This window comes from Gopherus evgoodei, chromosome 5 (genome assembly GCF_007399415.2).
Source record: "Gopherus evgoodei ecotype Sinaloan lineage chromosome 5, rGopEvg1_v1.p, whole genome shotgun sequence".
NCBI lineage: Eukaryota > Metazoa > Chordata > Testudines > Testudinidae > Gopherus > Gopherus evgoodei.
This window is the reverse complement of record NC_044326.1, coordinates 62,854,768-62,874,127: the sequence shown is the minus strand read 5'-3', so window position 1 is coordinate 62,874,127 and position 19,360 is coordinate 62,854,768. Positions and strand designations below refer to the sequence as shown.

Sequence of the window (19,360 nt, the reverse complement as noted above, 5' to 3'; positions counted from 1 at the left end):
TTGGACACGGCCGTTCGCTCGGCCCCGGCCCCGCCTTACGGTGGGGGGGGCGGGCACAGGGCGGCGGCAGGTTCAAACGCAGCCAGGCGGGCTCTGAGCGCAGGACTGGTGGGTGAGTCTATTCCCCCCTTGCGGTGAGTGTGCGCCGAGTGGGGAGCGGGAGCGGGAGCGGGAGCGGGAGCCCCGGGCACAGGCCGGTGTTACCGCCGCCCGCTCCTGGCGGGGTGGGCCCCGTTCGGTCGCGCCGGGAGCCGGCCTGGCAGCGCGTCCCCCGCCCCCAGCAGTCGGGCTGGCGGTGTCCCCTAGGGCGGGCGGGCGGGGAGAGGGATGGACAAAACCCGGCCCCAGGGGCAGGAGGCGGGGCTAAGAAATGGGGAGACGCGCGGCCGGACTGTGCCGGGGAGGCGCCAAAATGACCCCAAGTGGAGCGAGCGGGCTGCCCTGGCGGCCCCAACAGGGTGTGAGGGGCAGAGGGGCTCTTCCTCCGCCCGCAGGCTGGAGCCTCCCAGCGCCGCCCCGCGCCAGCCTGGTCCTGAAGGTACAGCGTAGCCCCAGCCCCAGCCCCAGCCGTCTGGTTTGGCTTTAGCTGACTCGCTCTCTCGAGAGCTGCCAGAGGCAGGGGCGGCTCCAGGCCCCAGCACGCCAAGGGCCGGCGGGTTCTGCCGATCGCCGTGAGGGCGGCGGGCAGGCTGCCTGCGGAGGGTCCGCTGGTCCCGCGGCTTCGGCGGACCTCCCGAAGGCTGCCTGCCTGCCTGCCGTGCTTGGGGCGGCAAAATGCCGAGAGCTGCCCCTGGCCAGAGGAGACTTGACTGAGTGCAGTATTTCACACCCACCATCCGAAAACTCTTCACACGCATCCTGCCTGGCTTTGGTGTGAAAAGAATTCCTTGTCAGGTTATGTAGGGTAACGTCTGGACAGAACTTCATAGCCAGCTCCTACATTTCTTTTAGCTGGTGCTCTGATTGCCTCAGTAATACTCTGTTTCCTGTAATCCTCTGTAAATGTAGTTTCACTCCATTTATTTTTGCTCTAGCAGAATTTGGATTTAAATCAGCTATATGTAGCAAACAGAAGCTGGGTTACACTCAAAAACTAAGCCTACTCCATACAAACCACTCCTGCTTTGCGAAATGGCACTACCTCTTCTCCAAGGGTTCCCTGTGAGACACAGCCTTCACTTACCCCTCACAAAGTCCTGGAAGCCACTGTTCTCTATGCTACCAGCCTGCTGATAGTCCCTATAGCAAGAAGAGAACCATGTGCTTCTGTATTGACATAGCCTACAGAACTCAGTGCTCAAAGCATAACTGATAACATAAGAATGGCCACTCTGGGTCAGACCAAAGGTCCATCTAGCCCAGTATCCTGTCTTCTGACAGTTGCCAATGCCAAGTGCTCCAGAGGGAATGAACAGAATAGGTAATCATCAAGTGATCCATTCCCTGTACACATGTACTACTCCTCGTATCATGGTGACAGATCTGCCAGCCTGCTCCTACTAATCCCTCAACCATTTAATACACTGACATTGAACACTGTTAATGGCACTTAGAGCATGTGGATAAATGCTGGGATTCCAATCTGGAACACAACACAAACAATGGCACAGTCTTGCAGACCTGCCTCATGTCGTCTTATAATGGCAATACTGCTACTGCACCATTCCCAGTAGCTATTGTGAGCATTGAGAGACAGAGTTTAGTCAAACTGAATTCAAAACTGGCATCAGGTCTAGAGCAGGGGTTCTCAAACTTCATTGCACCACAAGCCCCTTCTGAGAAAAGTTGCTGCATGACCCTAGGAGTGGGGACTGAGCATGCCCAAGCCTTGCCACCCCAGGTGGGAGTGCCCAAGCCCTGCTGCCCTGGGTGGGGGATGAAAGCCCAAGGGTTTCAGCATCGAGTGGGGGGCCTAAAACTTGAGCTCTGGGGCTTTGGCTCTGTGTGGTGGGGTGTGGGCTTAACGCCAGCCTTGGTGACCTTATTAAAATGGGATTGCAACCCAATTTGGGGTCCCAACCCACAGTTTGAGAATCACTCGTCTAGAGCGGGGTGGGCAAACTTTTTGACAGGAAGGCCACATCTGGGAATAGAAATTGTATGGAGGGCCATCGATGCTCCAAAATTGGAGTTCGGGTGTGGGAGGGGGGTGAGGGCTCTGGCTGGGGGTGCGGGCTCCACGGTGAGGCCAGAAATGAGGATTTCAGGGTGCAGGAGGGGCTCCGGCTGGGGTGAGGGAATAGGATGCTGGAGGAGGAGTGAGAGCTCCAACTGGGGGTGTGGGCTCTGGGGTGGGGCTGGGGATGAGGAGTTTGGGGTGCAGGATGGTGCTGTGGGCTGGGACCGAGGGGTTTGGAAGGTGGAAGTGGGATCAGGGCTGGGACATGGGGTTGTGGTGTGGGAAGGGGTGCAGGCTCTGGCTGGGGATGTGGGCTCTGGGGTAGTGCTGGGGATGAGGATTTTGGGGTGCAGGAAGTTGCTCTGGGCTGGGATTGAGGGGTTTGGAGAGTAGGGGAGGGTTGGGGCATGAGGAGAGGCTCAGGGGTGCAGGCTCTGGGCAGCACTTACCTTAAACGGCTCCTAGAAGCAGTGGCCATGTCCCCACTCTGGTTCCTACGCGGAGCCACAGCCAGGCGGCTCTGCATGCTGCCCCGTCCGCCAGGTGCTGCCACCGTAGCTCCCATTGGCCACAGTTCCCCAGGGTGGGGGCAGTATGCCTGGCTGCATTCCTGGCAGCATCCCTGGCTCCTCTGACACGTAGGAGCCTGAGCGGGGCCATATCGTCTCTTCCTGGAGCGGCGTGGAGCAGCCCCCAATCCTCCCCAGCTAGAACACTGGAGCGGGCAAGCCCAAGACCCCACTCCCCAGTGGGACCTTGAGGGCCAGCTTAAAACAGCTGGTGGATCAGATCATGAGCTGTAGTTTGCTCACTCCTGGTCTAGAGAATGAGGAAAGGTGAGTAGCAAATTATGACAAGGAAGATCACCCTCTATCAGAGTTTGCTACTGTGAACAAGTGAATGGAGAAAGATGGGGAGAGCAGCAAATTATGACAGGGAAACAGCTACCTAACAAGCAAATGGAGAAAGGGGAGGGTTAGAAAAATCTGAGAGGGCATGTTGTATGTCCGTATGTGCTACCAATACCAAATTGTGCCAGGGACAAATTTTATTTATTACACTTCCTCAGCACAGTACAGTTAGTCCTCCGCCTATTGCCTCACACAGTGGACCAGTCACATCCTCCACAATCCACTGCACGTATCAGTCCTGCTGGGAGCTATGAAATAATTTCCCTGGTGGCAATGTGTTTGTCCCTCTTTACTATACAACTGCATGTGTAAGATGTGGGGATAAATATAAGTGAAATAGGGTTGATGGTGAATAGAGATAGTGAGTGTTAACATGTCAGCTACACATGGTCCAATACTAACACTTTAAACACACAAGTCTCCAGTGTCGATGAGGCTCAGGTGTATGTTGCTGAGAACTGTTTTCAGCAACAGGCTAACTTCCTATCATATAGGTTTCTTTCCCAGCAGCCTCTTTGTATCTGTGCTAATAAATGTCATAGCTGAAATTCTTTGATGGTGGATGCTATAATGTAGATAGGGCTCATGAGTCTGGGATAAATGAGTATGTTAATGTCTGAACCCTGTCTCTGTCACAGCTTGAAGCCAATTCTTGGGATTTTATAGCTAGTCTTGTGATATTTGATGTTTTTCTTAAAGTCCAAGCTCCTGGAGTCATGGAATTATGTGAGAATTTCAGCTTTCATTAAAATAAAAGGCAATTTCTGGCCTTCAGAGTTGCAGACAAAGCCTGAAAGTATGACCTGAATGTACCCTAAAGCTTAAAAACTAAAAGGTGCAAACAAAAAAAATCCCAAATAAATATATAAATCATAATTTTTAAGACAGTTTCATGATTTTATGTATGGAGCTGGCAATACTCCTGTTGCTATCGCCAGCGCTGCACTGCTGGTAAATTACAGGTCCTTAGTTTGTTAGTGTAAATAATATTGCGTAGGCTAAACATAATTCCTGAGCATTTTATGACATGATTTGGCAACAGTCATGTTTTATAAATGTTTAAATTAAACATTTGCAGTGGTGTTGTAGCCCTCTTGGTCCCAGGATATTAGAGAGACAAGGTGAGTGATGTAATATCTTTATTGGACCAGCTTCTCTTGGTGAAAGGACAAGCTTTCAAGCTTACACAGAGTTCTTTTTCAAGTCTAGGCAATTAACTTGTAGGCTATGTCTATACATACAGAGCCACAGCTGCGGAGCTTATCAATGAAGCTGTGCTGCTGCCGCACTTGTGAAGATGTTCTATGCTGAAGGAAGAGAACTCTCCCACTGGCATAAAAAACACCTCTGTTAATGACAGAAGTTGTGTAGTGAGAGAAGCTCTCCTGCCAACAGCACTGTGCACATGAATGCTTATGTCAATGTAACTTATGTCACGTGGGGAGGTGGTTTATTCACACCCTAAGCATCATACATTATGCTGACATAGGCTGTAGTGTGTACTACAGGGATGGTACACACTAGTGCTTACTTTGGTATAGCTTAAGTCGCTCAAGGGCGTGGGAAAGACACTCCCCTGAATGACATAAGTTACACTGATCTAAGCACCAGTGTGGACAGTGCAAGGTTGGTGGGAGTGTTTCCTGCCAACATAGCTACCGCTGCTTGAGGAGGTGGAGTAATTATTCCCACAGGGGAGAGAGATCTCCCATCAGCATAGAGCATCAGCATTAGTAGTGCTACAGCAGCACAGCTACATCTGTACAGCTGTGCCACTGTAGAAATTCTAGGCCATGGCTACACTTACAGTTCTGCAGCGCTGGTAGTTACAGCTGTGTTCGTACAGCTGTGTAGGGCCAGCGCTGCAGTGTGGCCACACTGACAGCTACCAGGACTGCAGTGTGGCCACATTTGCAGCACTTGCAGCGCTGTTGGGAGTGGTGCATTGTGGGCAGCTATCCCACAGAGCACCTCGTCCCATTTTGGCGCTGTGGCTTGTGGGAAGGGGACGGAAGGGTGTGGGTCTTTCCGCTTCCTGTTCCAACGCCCCGTGGTGCTTTGCTACACATTCCGAGCAGTTTGGCGGCATTGTGAGTCTGCAGCGCGATTTCTGTTACAAATGGAGCCCGAGCTGCTGAGGACCTTGCTGATGAATGTTGCCAGCACATCACGTATGGCAGTGGAGCTATTCCTTTAGCTGCAAAGTGACAGTGAGGAGTCAGATGATGATATTGATTTGCCTGACACTCAAGACACTAAATTGCTTGTGGCAGTAACAGACGTGCTCAGCACCATGGAACGGCGCCTTTGGGTTCGGGAAACGAGCACTGAGTGGTGGGATCACATCATCCTGCAAGCCTGGGATGACGAGCAGTGGCTGCAGAACTTTCGGATGAGAAAAGCCACTTTCATGGGACTGTGTGCTGAGCTCACCCCTATCCTGTGGCGCAGGGACATGAGATTGAGAGCTGCCCTGCCAGTGGAGAAGCGAGTGGCTATTGCAATCTGGAAGCTGGCAACTCCAGACAGCTACCGATCGGTGGCGAACCAGTTTGGAGTGGGAAAGTCCACCGTTGGAATGGTGTTGATGCAAGTTTGCACAGCCATTAATCGCACCCTGCTAAGAAGAACTGTGACTCTGGGGAACGTACAGGACATTGTGGATGGCTTTGCGAAAATGGGTTTCCCTAACTGTGGAGGGGCAATAGATGGGATGCATATTCCTATTCTGACACCACCCCACCTGGCATCAGAGTACATTAATCGCAAGGGGTATTTCTCCGTGGTTTTCCAAGTGCTTGTGGATCACCGTGGGCGTTTCACTGACATTTACTCAGGATGGCCTGGAAAGGTGCATGATGCACGCATCTTTCGGAACAGTGCCCTGTTCAGGAAGCTGATGGCCGGGACTTTTTTCCCAGACCGCAAGATCACAGTAGGGGACGTCGAAATGCCCACTGTGATCCTTGGAGACCCCGCTTACCCCTTAATGCCATGGCTCATGAAACCGTATACAGGGAAGCTTGACAGGAGCAAGGACCGGTTCAACTACAGGCTGAGCCAGTGCAGAATGACTGTGGAGTGTGCTTTTGGCCGTTTTGAAAGCCCGCTGGCGTTGTCTTTATGGGAAGCTAGATTTGGGGGAAAGCAGCATCTCCACTGTTATATCCGCGTGCTGTACCCTCCATAATATTTGTGAAGGGAAGTGTGAAAGATTCAGTGAGGAATGGACCTCCGAGGTTCGATGCCTACAGGCTGAATTTGCACAGCCAGAGAGCAGGGCTACTAGAGAGGCCCAGCAAAGGGCTTCAAGGATTAGGGATGCCTTAAGGGAGCAATTTGATGCTGAGAGCCAACAATAATGTTTGGTGCCTTTGCTATGCTCGTTTTTCCCTTGGGGTACAGTATTTACCACTTTCTGAAATAATAAAAACTATCGTAAAAGCCATGAAATCCTTTACTCAAAATACAGTACATAAAAGGGCAGGGGGGTAGGGTAGTGGACTGTACATTCAGAGGTTTGAATATGTCCTGTTTGGATTGCTGTTCAATGTCTGCTGCACTTCAGGATTAATATGCTGCAGCGTCATGGGGGTGGAGTGCACAGGGTAAGGATTGTAGTTATCAGGGCTAGTAGGTGATCGTACAGATGTTGGGGGCAGCTGGGGGTAGTAAGAAACAGGCTGCTGGAGAAGGGTGTTTTGTGCAAATACTGGGGAACAAGAAAGAGAGCTTTGGGAGGGGTGAGGGTTACCACGGTACAGATCTGCCTGCATGGCTACAAGAGACTGGAAAGAGTCAGTTTGGCGAGCGAGGAGGCTTATCAACTGCTTCGAGGTTTTTCTGGTAGCCAGTTCCTTTCTCCTGCTTTGTGTTTGCCTCCACTCATGCATTTTCTCTCTCCATTCCTGCGTCTTCCTACTTTCTCTGGCGTACTGATTCATAACTGCTTTGATCAATTCTTCTTTTGATTTTCGCGGATTTTTCCTCAAGTTCTGCAAGCAACGGGCAGGCAGTGATCCGGCTGCATTATTCAAGGTCACTTAAAAAAACATAGATAGAAACATGTAATACACAGAGGCTACATTGTTTATTATCACACAGTGAAGGAGTTTGTAGACTTTTTGTAGCATCATTCCCACATACCTAACATAGCACAGAGAGGCCACGGAAGCAAAGGCATGACGAGCAATGGGGTGAGTGTTTCTGCCCCGACTTCATCTGGGAAGGGGAACTGCCTGATGGCTCACTGGGGTTTCTCTGCACTGGGTAGAGGAAGGAGCTGGGGGCCTGCACAGGGGACAGGAGGGAACAGGAAGCTGGCGACCTGCAAGGGGCGGGGGAACCACGAAGCTGCCGACCTGCGGGGGGCAGGGTGGACTGCGAAGCTGCCGACCTGCAAGGGGGGGGGGGCGCGAAGCTGCCGACCTGCAAGGGGGGGGCAGGCCGGGAAGCTGCCGACCTGCAAGGGGGGGGGGAGGACCGCGAACCTGGGGCCCTGCACTGAGCAGAATCCCTACATTCTCAACAGGGTTTCCTACTGCCAGATATATCACTGCTGCGTGTTACCTGGGAAGAGAGGGAGGGTCTTCTACAGCAATGTGGATTCTGCCCTGGTCCCTATGCAGCTTGCCTGTGTGCACCAATGGTCCCCCCACCCCTCGCGGCACAGTGGCTCAGACGAGTTAGCCTGACCGGGACAAGGACCACGGTGGCTCTCCCTATAAACTTGCGCAAGCACATTGCCCACGCTCTGGCTGCAAGTTTTCAAGAGATTACCGAGGCCGATTACAGAGACGTGATAGAGCAAATCAATGGGCTATTCCACATTTAGGCATGCAGGCAGGCAGCCATAACCCCAACCCTCCTCTCCCAAAACATAAAATCTGCTTACCCGAAACACGCTCCTCTGCTTCTTCTTCACCAACAACTTCCAGCTGCTGCGACTGGCTAGCCTCCTCCTGGCTTGAGAAGAGCTCCTGGCTGCATGCCTCCTGGGACTCCGGGGTGTCTCCCTCCACCCCAGTAGCCTCACTCTCCGCTTCCTCTACACCCTCCCCCACTTCTCTGAACTCTCCATCGTGCTCCTCGGATTGGCAGTGGGGTCACACCCAAGTATGGCATCCAGCTCCTTGTAAAAACGGCAGGTCGTGGGGGCAGCTCCTGAGCGGCGATTTCCCTCATGGGCTTTGCAATAGGCACTGCGCAGCTCCTTTATTTTTACCCTGCACTGCAACGCGTCCCGTTCATGGCCCCTTAGCAGCAAGGACTTTGATATCTGCCCATAGGTATCATAATTTCTCCGGCTGGAGCACAGCTGTGATTGCACAGCTTCCTCACCCCAAACACTGATGAGGTCCTGCAGCTCGGAACTGTTCCATGCTGGGGCTCATTTGGGGCGTGGAGGCATGGTCGCTGATTGATTGATTGATTGCATTCCACACCTGGCTGAGTAAACAGGAAGGGGATTTTTAAAATTCCCAGGGCATTTAAAGGGGGGGTCAGCTGAGCCCAGGGCAGTGGAGTGTGAAACGATTACCAGAGTGGCTGAAAAGGTATGCTGGGATACCTCCTTATACCCTGGAGGCCAATAAAAGCGCTGTTGGTGTCCACACCTGATGACCAGCACTGCAATCGCTACACCCGAGGCAGACCAGGTGTACAGCCAGCGCTGCAACCAGGGAGTTGCAGCGCTGGCTGTGCTTTGCAATGTGGCCACATCCTGAGTTGCAGCGCTGTAACCCCCTCACCAGCGCTGCAACTCTCCAGTGTAGCCAAGCCCCTAGTGTAGACTAGCTCTCAATGTCATTGCTAAATACAAGGTGGACAGATTGTTTGGGATAAATATTTAACACATTTCAAGGAGCCATTCAGACATGAAAAAGCATGGACTGAATAGAGGCACTGGATTTATGGCTTATTACAACTATCTGTAACTCACCTCACACCTACTCCCACACACCCTCTCTCTTTTTCCCTTACACCCTCTCTCTTTTTCCCTTACCCTTCCTTTTCTCCCTGTGACTGGATGGGTGATAATGGGCCAATTTATATTGAACAGTCCCTTGAAACATGCTAAGTGCTAATGCAAAGAGCTTCTCTCTTTCACCACCAGAGGTTGATCCAATAAAAGATTACCTCACCCACCTTGTCTCTCTAAACTAAACGTGGTAATTTATGTAGTTCAGACAGGACCTAATTAATTAAGATTAAATTTAGCCACAAATGTAGACAAGGTCAAACTATGTTCAGCACTGTGAGATAATTTTTTTATATTGTGTGCTGCTTGAGAAGTGATGTTTTAAGAGCATGGGGTACGTCTTTATTTTTGGTTTATTTAGTTATTGTTATATTTTGTGGGATTGCTACTTTCCTCTCTGTTTGTATTGATTATGATCTTAAATAATTGTTAGGGGTCTCTGGAGTATGAGACGAGCACCTTCTCTGGTTTCTGTAAATCTAAGTAAATATGTATATGTCCAAATATAACAGTGTGGGGTTTTCACTTCATGATGTGTTTTATCTCCCACTGCTTAGCTGTACTGAGCCTGAAAACTAGCAGGTTGTTTCTGGCTAAAACTTATACTTTGTAGTGTGACTCAGCAACAAGTGTGAGAGATTACATTTAGTTCCTTCTATCTGCTGGAAACCACATTAACTACACATTTGTATTTTGTGGCTTTTAAGATATGATTTCTCTACTACTGCATCTAAATTCCTTCTGGAAACTGTTCTGTCCCCTACAACTGCTGCCTTTGAGAAATTGCTGTGAGATAGACTCAGGTGGGAGGCGGTCAGTGAGGGATAATCCAAGGGAAGAAGAGATGTGGAGAAACCGGGGGAGGAAAATGCAGATGAATAATCAAAGGGTGGGGGACAGAAAGTAGTACTGGTAATTGGTCATGTAGACTAGATAAACAACTTCTGTATTAACATCTTCCCCAATTCCCTTCCTCCCATTCTCTCTGCTTCCCGAGAATCTTAACGTTTATCCATCTGGAAGAATTTTGACGGGGAAGGAATTTCCCTGAACAAAAATTAATGAATTGGAGCTTGTCTGTAGTTATGTTAATGTTACATTTAATGTAGCTTTTTGACTCTGCATTGATTTTCAGAGTTCCTACCATGTGCTTACTTTATGTGATTAGAAGTCCAAAGGTTGAGTGACAGGGAGCACTGCTGGGCAAAATGTCTTTACTGAGTACCGGTAAGTTAACTATTTCAAAGTCCTGAAAATTCTGACAGTGAACACATAGACAATTGAATAAGTAAATTAGAGTATTGAGATTATTAAGCAGTTGAAAGCATGGCTGATATGGGTCATAGTCTGAGGATGCCCCTTGGTTTTGAATTGTTTTGCGTTATCTATTTGAGTGGCAATGGAGCCTTGTGGGCATAGGGCTGGGAGCTAGAAGCTACTGAGATCTAATCCTCACTCAGGTACTGACTTGCTGTGTGGGCCCAGATAAGTCATTTAACTTCTCTTGGTTGATTTCCTCATCTATAAAATGGGTCTGATATTTACCTACCTCCACAGGATGGTGTGAAAATGAATTAATATAAATGTGTACATTATTTTGAAAATATAAGCATTATTAAATACTGTTCTATAAACAAAATATCATTCATTATCCTGAGATTTTCCCCTATTCTAAATTGTTTCAGTTGTGTTGATAATAAAGTAGGCCTGGGCATTCATAACTTGATTCTTGATGTTCTCATATTTTCTCAAAACAGCACAGGGAACTTAGTATTAAAGGGTGTTTCACAGCTAAGTTGTGTGCTGATTTGGAGTACAGGCTCCCCTTAGTCATGAAAGAGTCCGAGTATGCTCAAATACAGCAGATCACCCACATTGATATGCACAGGTATATGAGAAATTGAAGCACCTACAAAATGCTTATGATTTGGTTATTTTTAATGTAGTACTAAGGGTTCATTTCCTGACTGCTTTAGGACAAATGAAGAGAAAATGGGAAGAAAGACTGAAGAATGTTGATGAACTAGCATCTCGATATAAAAGAAAGCCACTTTGCCCTGTTTACAGGCCACAGCTGTCCAAAATATGGCAACCGTGCTCTGTTTGGAAGCTGTTTCATCGACAAGCTCAAGCTTTTAACTATGCAAAAACCTGTAAGGAGGTAAGATATTAAATTGTTAGAAGGGTGTCTTCACTATTTAGAAACGTCATTGGTAAAGTTTTGTTGACCTACAAAGTTCACTTCAGGCTTCAGGATGCTTATGTTGTGCGGTCCTGATACATCAGGCAATTATTTTCCCTTACAAGCCAACATGATGCATAAGTTATAATACGCAGTAGCTCCAACATTAGACTGTGTTATTAGATGTAATGAGGGTTAGTTGTAACATATGACTCTAGATGTGTTTTTAACGTGTAATAGTAGAAGTGCTTGTGGGAAAGAAAGACCAAAGTGGTGGGATGTGACAAGGAAGATCTGGCAAATGATGTAGGTGAGGGAAAGAGCCAAAATGGCAAGAGGTAGCAGAAGAATGGGAAAGAAGTAAAAATCAAGTAGGAAGGAAGGAAGGAGAGAGAAGAGGACAGAGAATGAGGAAGGAAGAGGAAAAACAAAGAAGGTAAGATATAAAAGAGGTAGAGATGAATGAAAATAAAGGCAAAAATATATCCCACAATAGACAGGCAACTGCTCAGGCACAAAGAAGTGAAAAAGAAGAACCAGATCACCTGAAATGAACCTTCAGCCTAAGGGGTAACCATTTTTGAAAGAATGAGCTAATTATTTATTTGTAATTACCTGCATTTCATACTTTGCAACTTGATTGCCTGTTTTTAAAAAGAACTGTGGAATGTGCAATTTCCTTCTGCCATTTCAGCTATCCCAATTACTCTGCAGGTCTGACCTATTTCTGTACATTACACTAACATTTAATGCCTGTCAACGATATCCAGTAAAAGCACCCAGTGGTGTTGAAAGAATTTGCAACACTCTGTGCCCAGTTCTTGTTGCTCCATAAAGCAACACAGTCATCTCCTTACCTTAAACGAAGAAATGATGCTATGTTGTGATAGGAGGCATGAGGGCATATGTAGGCTCTTGAGGAGCCCTAACAGGTCTGTGGAAGAGGGGATAAGGAATGTTGTGATTCAAACAGGTGTCCCTGTCACATGGCGATTGTAGTAAGGAATTGTAGATCATTAACTACTTTAAAATCAGCAAGGGGAAGAAAGGCAGAAAGAAGCCAAAGTTCACTATATTTAAAAATAGGGATTTTGTATTAAAGTACCATGTTGGGTGAATTACCTTGACTTTCTTAGTCAAAGTAACAAACTTCAGGTAATATTTATATCTGTCCTTCTAAAGACCGAGGGAGAAAGTGTCAAAAACACGAATGGCAGTTAAATGAAAATCTCCACCCACCCTGTTTTTGTAGCATGAGAAGTCCTGGCTTGATCTGAAGTCTAGCAGCAGTGCCTTAACGTGGCTTGTGTATTCGTGGCATAGCACTGGGAGAGAGCTCTCCCAGCGCTATAAAAAACCCACCTCCATGAGGGGAGTAGCTACCAGCGCTGCTGCCCACCTATCAGCAGGCACAGGTAATCGAGAAGAGCTCATTTGACCCTTCTGGCACCAGACAGAATGTAGTCTTGAGGGGGAGGTAATGTGATGGGGTGCACCGGGGGGCATGGTTCAGGACTAACTAAGAGTGTGTCTACACTACCCATGTTACAGCATGGCCACGGCAGCACTGTGGCGTGGGCAGTGTAGACATGCTTTATCGCCAGGGGACAGCTCTCATGGTGATTAAAAGAAAAAAACAACCCGAACAAGCGGTTGTAGGTTTATCGCCGGGAGCATGGCTCACAGCAATAAAGAGCAGCAGTCCTCAGCACAGGTGTACCTCTGTTGCTGCTGTCTGCTGAACACAGCCAGGCTGAAGGTTTGCTTTCAATACATTTTGTTATTGTTCTTCTTTAATAGGGGACTTTGTGACCCTGTAAAGTGATATGACTGCAGGGCCAAATCACTCTGATGGTCAGAGGCCACAGGACAGTATGTATGTGTAGGGGACAGGAAACTGAGGCACAGCTGCTGCAATGCCACAATTGGCATGGCAAGTTTGCCACAAGTGTTTTTGGCATTACATCTCTCCTTCAATCCCCCCGTTTTTGTTGCTTTTACAATCTTATTTTAAGACTTTTTTCCTCTCCACTCTTACCTGCAGATCAAACCCACACAGATAGCAGGGAGAGCTGACTAAGGATCCTATCCTGCAGTTAGTTCCATGCAGACTGATTCTCTGAGAAGCCCCATTGACTTAAAGGGAGCTTGGTGCAAGGGTCTGCAGCTCACTGCAGGTTCAGGGTCTGACTCACTATAGCAGGGAACAGTGCATATGACAAAGTGCAAAGTAAAATATTTTGAGACAGGTGTTACTAACCAACTCTTCAAATGTCATGAATTTCATTATTGAAGTTATGACTGTGTCAAAGCTGTTTCCTAATTATGTTGCAGTTTGGGAGCATATTTCTCTGTAGGGTCAACTCTGGTTTTACATATAGTATATAATCAAAAGGATGGTTTGGACATCATTTTGCTTGATTTGGGCCATATGCTGGTTCTCTCTTCAGTGAGAATCCTCTTCTCTGTACACAGTTTCTCTTCCCATTGATGTTACCGTGCTGCTGATCAAAATAAGATTTTACTAGGCAAATACCACTTGAGGGTTTGATTCAGATCTCAGTTACATCAATGCAAATCCATAATAGCTTTATTTACTTCAGTCAGCTGCTCAAGAGTTACGCTGGTATAATTTAAATAAGAAGCAGGCTCTTAAGAAACAATAAAATGTACTTACGTTTTAAAGAAAAAAAAGCCTAAGCCATCCTTTGATAGGTTACTAATTAGAAAATAATTACTAACCTTTGATCTGAGAAATTAATTTCAAGCAAAAGATTTTGATTAGTGATCTGAAAAGGAAAAGTTAACTCTTTCTTTTAATTTAAAAAGGATGTTCATGTATTTGCTTTGGAAATGAACACAGAAGATGGACAAAGGTATTATCTTGTGACCACATATACAGAGTTTTGGTTTTATTACAAGTGAGTATTTTGAAAAAAAGTACCTCTCAGCTGCTTTAAACTTCATCAGGGCTGGGGCTTGTATAGACCAGCTCTCAGAAAGCAGGGCACCATAACTGGCTCCCTGACACTGATCCCCTCAAATGTTCTACAGTGCTTGACCATTGAAGAGAACTGGTATCCATAGTGAACAATCATCATCATTCTGGTGCATCAGCCGATAAAATAATTACATCTCCATGAACCATTTTATATATAATTCTTAATAGTCATTTAACAGAAACATACGACATGATCAAGTTCAGATATTGAAATGTCTAGTAAAGGTCTAGTAAATGTCTAGTAAAGGTCTACAGTCAACTTAAAAAATAATTAAAAAAAAATCTTAAATGTTTTAGCAATAAAGCATCTGATTATTAAGTGACAGATTTCTAAAATCCAATTTTTTTATTTAAGCTCTTTACATTTTGCATTTCTCTCAGTTTGGATATCAAAATTCAAAGAAGTTGGTTTCACTTTCACGTGTAGTTTTACTTTAAGATTCTCAGCACTAGTGGATTTATTGTGTAAAATTACTGTTTCCATTTTTATTCATGAAAACATATCTGTTGGTCTTAGGTGTTTGTAAGAATTTATTTTTTTACGAAATCTAAATTTTAAGCCAAATGTATATTTATGGTGTTTCTTTAATTAGTCACAAAATTCATACTTTAAGTTGTTCAGAACATAGTAGGGCTAGTCTTTTTAAAACATTTCAACAAGTTTTTTTAATTATTGTTCACAAACATGCGTGATGATTCTTCACTACTTTCTGTTTAGCAAAGAACAGAAAACAAATCTTATGCATTGCTATGAAGTTATTCCTGAAAAAGCTGTTTGCAAACTGTATTTTGATTTGGAGTTCTATAAACCAGTGAATCCTGAAGCTGATGGCAAAAAGATGATTGCAAAGTTAATTGAGGTAAAACTGGAACAATAATTAGAATATAACATATTGTACGTCTGTCTGTCTTGTTATGGGCCTTAATGTGGATCAAAGAGAGAATAAAGTGAACAAATTTTCCTTATAGTTATTCTTAAGTTGTCACAATTAAAATGAAAATTGATTACACATTTTTAGAGAACATTAGAAACACGTGTTTAGATATTGCTAGTTAAAGCAAAGTTTTTCTGGTTTTCCCGCTTTAGAGGAACAAGAGGCAAATGGTGGTTGGTATGACAGCATGTTCGCCATAGGCCTGTGACATAGTAATTTCTCTTTCATGATATTGCCTCTTTAGAGTCACTGGTGGATTATGTGCCCTGATACAAGAGCCATAGAACCAAAGAAAGCAGTAAAATTGTTAGGAAGCATACAGGCATGCTCCTGGGCTCTAACAAAAGATTTCACCCTCTATTTTTCCCTCAATTCTTCTTTTTCCAATTGTTTCAAGTCCCTTTTTTCCCCAGTGTGATTTTTATTAAGCTTAGGCCTTTTCTGATTGTTATATAGAGTCACTCCTTGTTAGTTATTGGTTTTATTAATTAGCACAAATGTTTTCATATGGATTTGGTTTGGTTTATGGTGGGTCAGGACATTATCTCCAATGTGGCAGACAAAGAGACTAAAACGAACTTTCAGAAATACACCTCCCTCTCTAGTAAAATATCCTGTCTCAGATAAGTACAGAGGTTTAAGAGCGTTCATCATCCTCAGAGCCATGTGCATGCCTCTCGATAGAAAGGAGAGAAGCCACACACTGAATGAGGTCTTTTCTCTTGGAGGAGTCCTTAGAGGATCCACCTCCATTGTAGGCATGAGAGACAGTTCTGAAATCTAAGGGATCCTCAAAATTAAAGAAGATTGTTGGATCCAAAAGGAGGGATCTGAGGTCCTAGGATCTGAAGCTTTTGGACTCCTTGGATCTAAGGTCTTCACTCTGGCCCTAAATATAATGTGACTAAATTGTCATAGGTCTGGATTGTAGAGTCTTCAGTGCTGGTTTTCACTGGAGCTGTAAACTGTACTTGGGAAGCAGTGTAACAGAAAAATTATAGATGAGGTGGTATATTAGGCTTTTAGGCAATAAACTGGAAATCTGCAACAGTCTGCTACTGGTACCATAATCACACGCTTATGCAATTTATGAGGTAAAATATGTGTTTGTATTTTGGTTACAATTTAATAAGCCATGAAACTTCATAGTCTAAAAAAACTGTATGTTCAAAACCAAAAATATCTTTGAAATGAATGAAGACATAAAATCTGCCCTTCTGTTACGATCTGAGTACCTTTTTAGTTATTAAAAAAATAAAAAAAATAGCCTAATTATTTTTATTTTTCAGCTTGTTAGTAAAAAGCTGGAAGAACTTTATGGAGTTAAATGTTCAATTGAAGATGTCTTGAACTTAGATTCCAGCACTGATGAAAAATTTAGCCATCACTTAATATTTCTGCTTTACAAGACAGCATTTAAGGACAATATTCATGTTGGTAAGCATATTTTCTTATTTCTAGTACATAAAAAGGAAATGTGTGCAATTTTTATATCTTAATAGTACAGTCAAGCACTCAGATATTATGGTAATGGGGACCATAGGTGGAAACAAATATATATTTCCAGTTAAATATTTGTGTTTTATTGTGCTTCAACTGATTTCCTGCTCATGTATTTTCTTTTATTTTCTGTGACTAGTTGTGCAATTTCTCGTCAGCCTTCTACTTCAAGGAAACAGCTACTATCTGTGTGTGTGTGTGTGCGTATATGCTGTATTTACAGAACAAAGACATCACAAAAGCTGGTAAAAGGCTTGATGGTGGTTTTACAGTTGCTTACTTATTTTGTAGGTTAAGGTATGGTTTTTTGTTTTTGTTTTTTTTAATTGGCCTAAGTTAAACTTTATTGGCCAGATTCTTGAGTCCAGCTGAGCTATATTCAGTCCAAGACCTTAGTGAAAGGGCAAAGGCATAGCTTAAAGCTGCCTTTGCATTAGCCTGATCTAGGAAACAGTGGGAAGCTCTCTGGTTCTTGACATAAGTTGGAATGTCTTCTAGGCTACAACAGCCCCTAATGGACCATTTTGCCAACCCAGGATTGCCAAAGCACAGCGGACTCCAGCCACACTCATGCCACTTACTCTTATGGGGCTTGGAGGAAGTGGTGTAGTGCTTCCATAGCTAGCTTTGGGCTAGCCAGTATGTTTGTTCTGCAAGGGGAACATATTCAGCTGTCCTTCAGGGAAGCTTTGTGACTAACTGCTCGGAACGATACAAAGAAGCCAGACTGGAACAAAGAATCTGGCCCTAAATGCCCCTGTTGGCCCTTATCTTGCACCCATTGAACTCACTGGGAGTTTTGCTATTGACACCAGTGGGATTAGAATAAAATTCTTCATTTAGTAAGAGTAAGAAAAGCTGCCTGGGAGTGATTTGAGAGCACAGGAGAGACAAGCTCCTTGCTCTCAGTGTCAAGTGCATGGCCTCACCCTAGCCTAAAGCAACAATTTCAGAGAAAGTCTGACTTTGCCCCTGCAGCCCTGGGCTGGAGCATGTGCTGTCACTCTGTGAAGACAGTACATACAGTCTGGTCAGCACTGAGAACTGCGAGGGGATGGAGCATGCTCAGCAAAGACAGAATCTTTGGCAAATTTAGCAATAAAACCGTAAGATGTGTCTACTGAGCATGAATGAACTTAGATTTTTTTCAGAGGTTATAACTTGGCCAAATTTTTCACAGTACCAACCCTGGCTCAAAGGCCACACCCTGCCAAATTTCAAGTCCCTGATCCAAACACGGGGGTGCTAGAGCTTCTCAGAGAAAAGGACAACATAATTTTTTTTAATATTGCACAACAACGTATTTTCCCCTAACCTCAGTTTCATAAGCTAAATCGTTTTGGCTGAAACTTCTTTCCCCCACTCCAAAAGAGAAAAAAAGAAAAAACAAGAAACCAGCTTGAGGCAGACACCTCATATGGAAAATTTCAAACCAAACAGATAAAAGACTGGCAAAGTTATAAACAACTGCAAACAGATTCCTACAATGGGAAGTGTTGGGCAACCTTAATGTTAGGCAGTGCTACTAGCCTCACCCAGCATATAGCATAAGCAGTATATTGCTCATTATTTTCATTAAGATTAGTAGAAACAAATAAAACCATTTCTTCTCCATGTTCCCCTTCACCTCCCCCTCTGTGACTCTTCTACTGCAACCACAGAAACAAAATGATTAAATATGATCATTAAACTCTTTATCAGTCTAAAAGTTTGATTCTGTAACCTCTTTCTTAGTTATTAAAGAATGTGTGGCTCAAAAGTATTTTATTTAAAACTAATTTTAGCCTTGTGCTCTAGATAGCTAAGTGTAGAACAAAAGCCATACTCTTTCAGTTTATTACATCAGCTATTCCCTTTCAATAACAGCACTTGAGCTATTGCTTCCAGCCCATTGGTTTCCTATCACCATTGTGAACTAAATTATTAACGCTGCTGGACAGTAAATGTTTGTGTTTAAAATCAGTCATAGTTATAATAGATTTATAAGGACAGTAGGCAGGGTAAGTAGTAAATGGTTTATTTATTATTATTTTGCCTTCCTAGCAGTAATAGGAAACTAAATTTGCTTGTGATACAAAGTGTCAGTTTTGTAAACAATATTACTCTTTATCACATTAAATATGAAACTCAGTTAATCTGAAGTTAAACTTTAGTTAATCTCATAATATACATGTCAAAACTGGTTGATTGTCTCTTGAAGATTAGCAGCTTTATAGTTTGAATAATTCAATTTTTAAATGCTGGGCAAAATGCCTAATTATCTACGGATTTTTACATAGAAAACATCTATGAATTCAGTTTGCTTGATACAGTGATATCCAAGCATCTAAATATCGATCAGGAATTTTTGTATATGAACAGGAGAGGAAGGTTAACAGTTCAAATATACTGTCCAGTGATATTAAAGCTATAAGCAATTTTCTCTCTCTTTTTTTTAAATCAAGTCTTTATTGTGGAATAGCAGTTAATGACTAATTATTTAATCCATTATGTTTACAGTATAAATAATCACAACCTGTGTGTTCTCTGGGACAAACTTGAAAATGAAACTGCAATCTTATCCTAATAAAAGTAATGAGAATTTTATTAGAATTTTTCTATGTCAGAAATTCTGCAAAATAAGTAATATCCTAACATATTAAGTACGTTACTCTTCTTCCAACCTCTAAGAAGCAATTAAAGCAAAGGGATTAAATTCACAGCTGGTTTAAGCAAGTTCAACTCCATTGATA

General features: G+C 44.4%; 1 protein-coding gene across 7 annotated transcripts in view; it reads left to right on the top strand.

Moving 5' to 3' along the window:
- The first annotated feature begins 34 nt into the window (after positions 1–34).
- The window catches only part of PRIMPOL (primase and DNA directed polymerase), a 28,711-nt gene continuing 9,385 nt past the window's right edge, over positions 35–19,360 (top strand). For 2 of the 7 annotated variants that reach the window (XM_030563135.1, XM_030563129.1), the window contains exons 1-6: positions 35–112; positions 10,146–10,237; positions 10,987–11,171; positions 14,022–14,113; positions 14,912–15,053; positions 16,418–16,565. In XM_030563135.1, coding sequence (XP_030418995.1) covers positions 10,219–10,237; positions 10,987–11,171; positions 14,022–14,113; positions 14,912–15,053; positions 16,418–16,565 — 586 coding nt within the window. In that variant the 5' untranslated portion in view covers positions 35–112; positions 10,146–10,218. Of the gene's footprint in view, positions 135–513; positions 539–6,831; positions 6,877–7,187; positions 7,227–9,694; positions 9,814–10,145; positions 10,238–10,986; positions 11,172–14,021; positions 14,114–14,911; positions 15,054–16,417; positions 16,566–19,360 lie in introns of those variants that run through there. The other 5 variants (XM_030563130.1, XM_030563134.1, XM_030563132.1 and 2 more) reach the window with 5 other exon arrangements.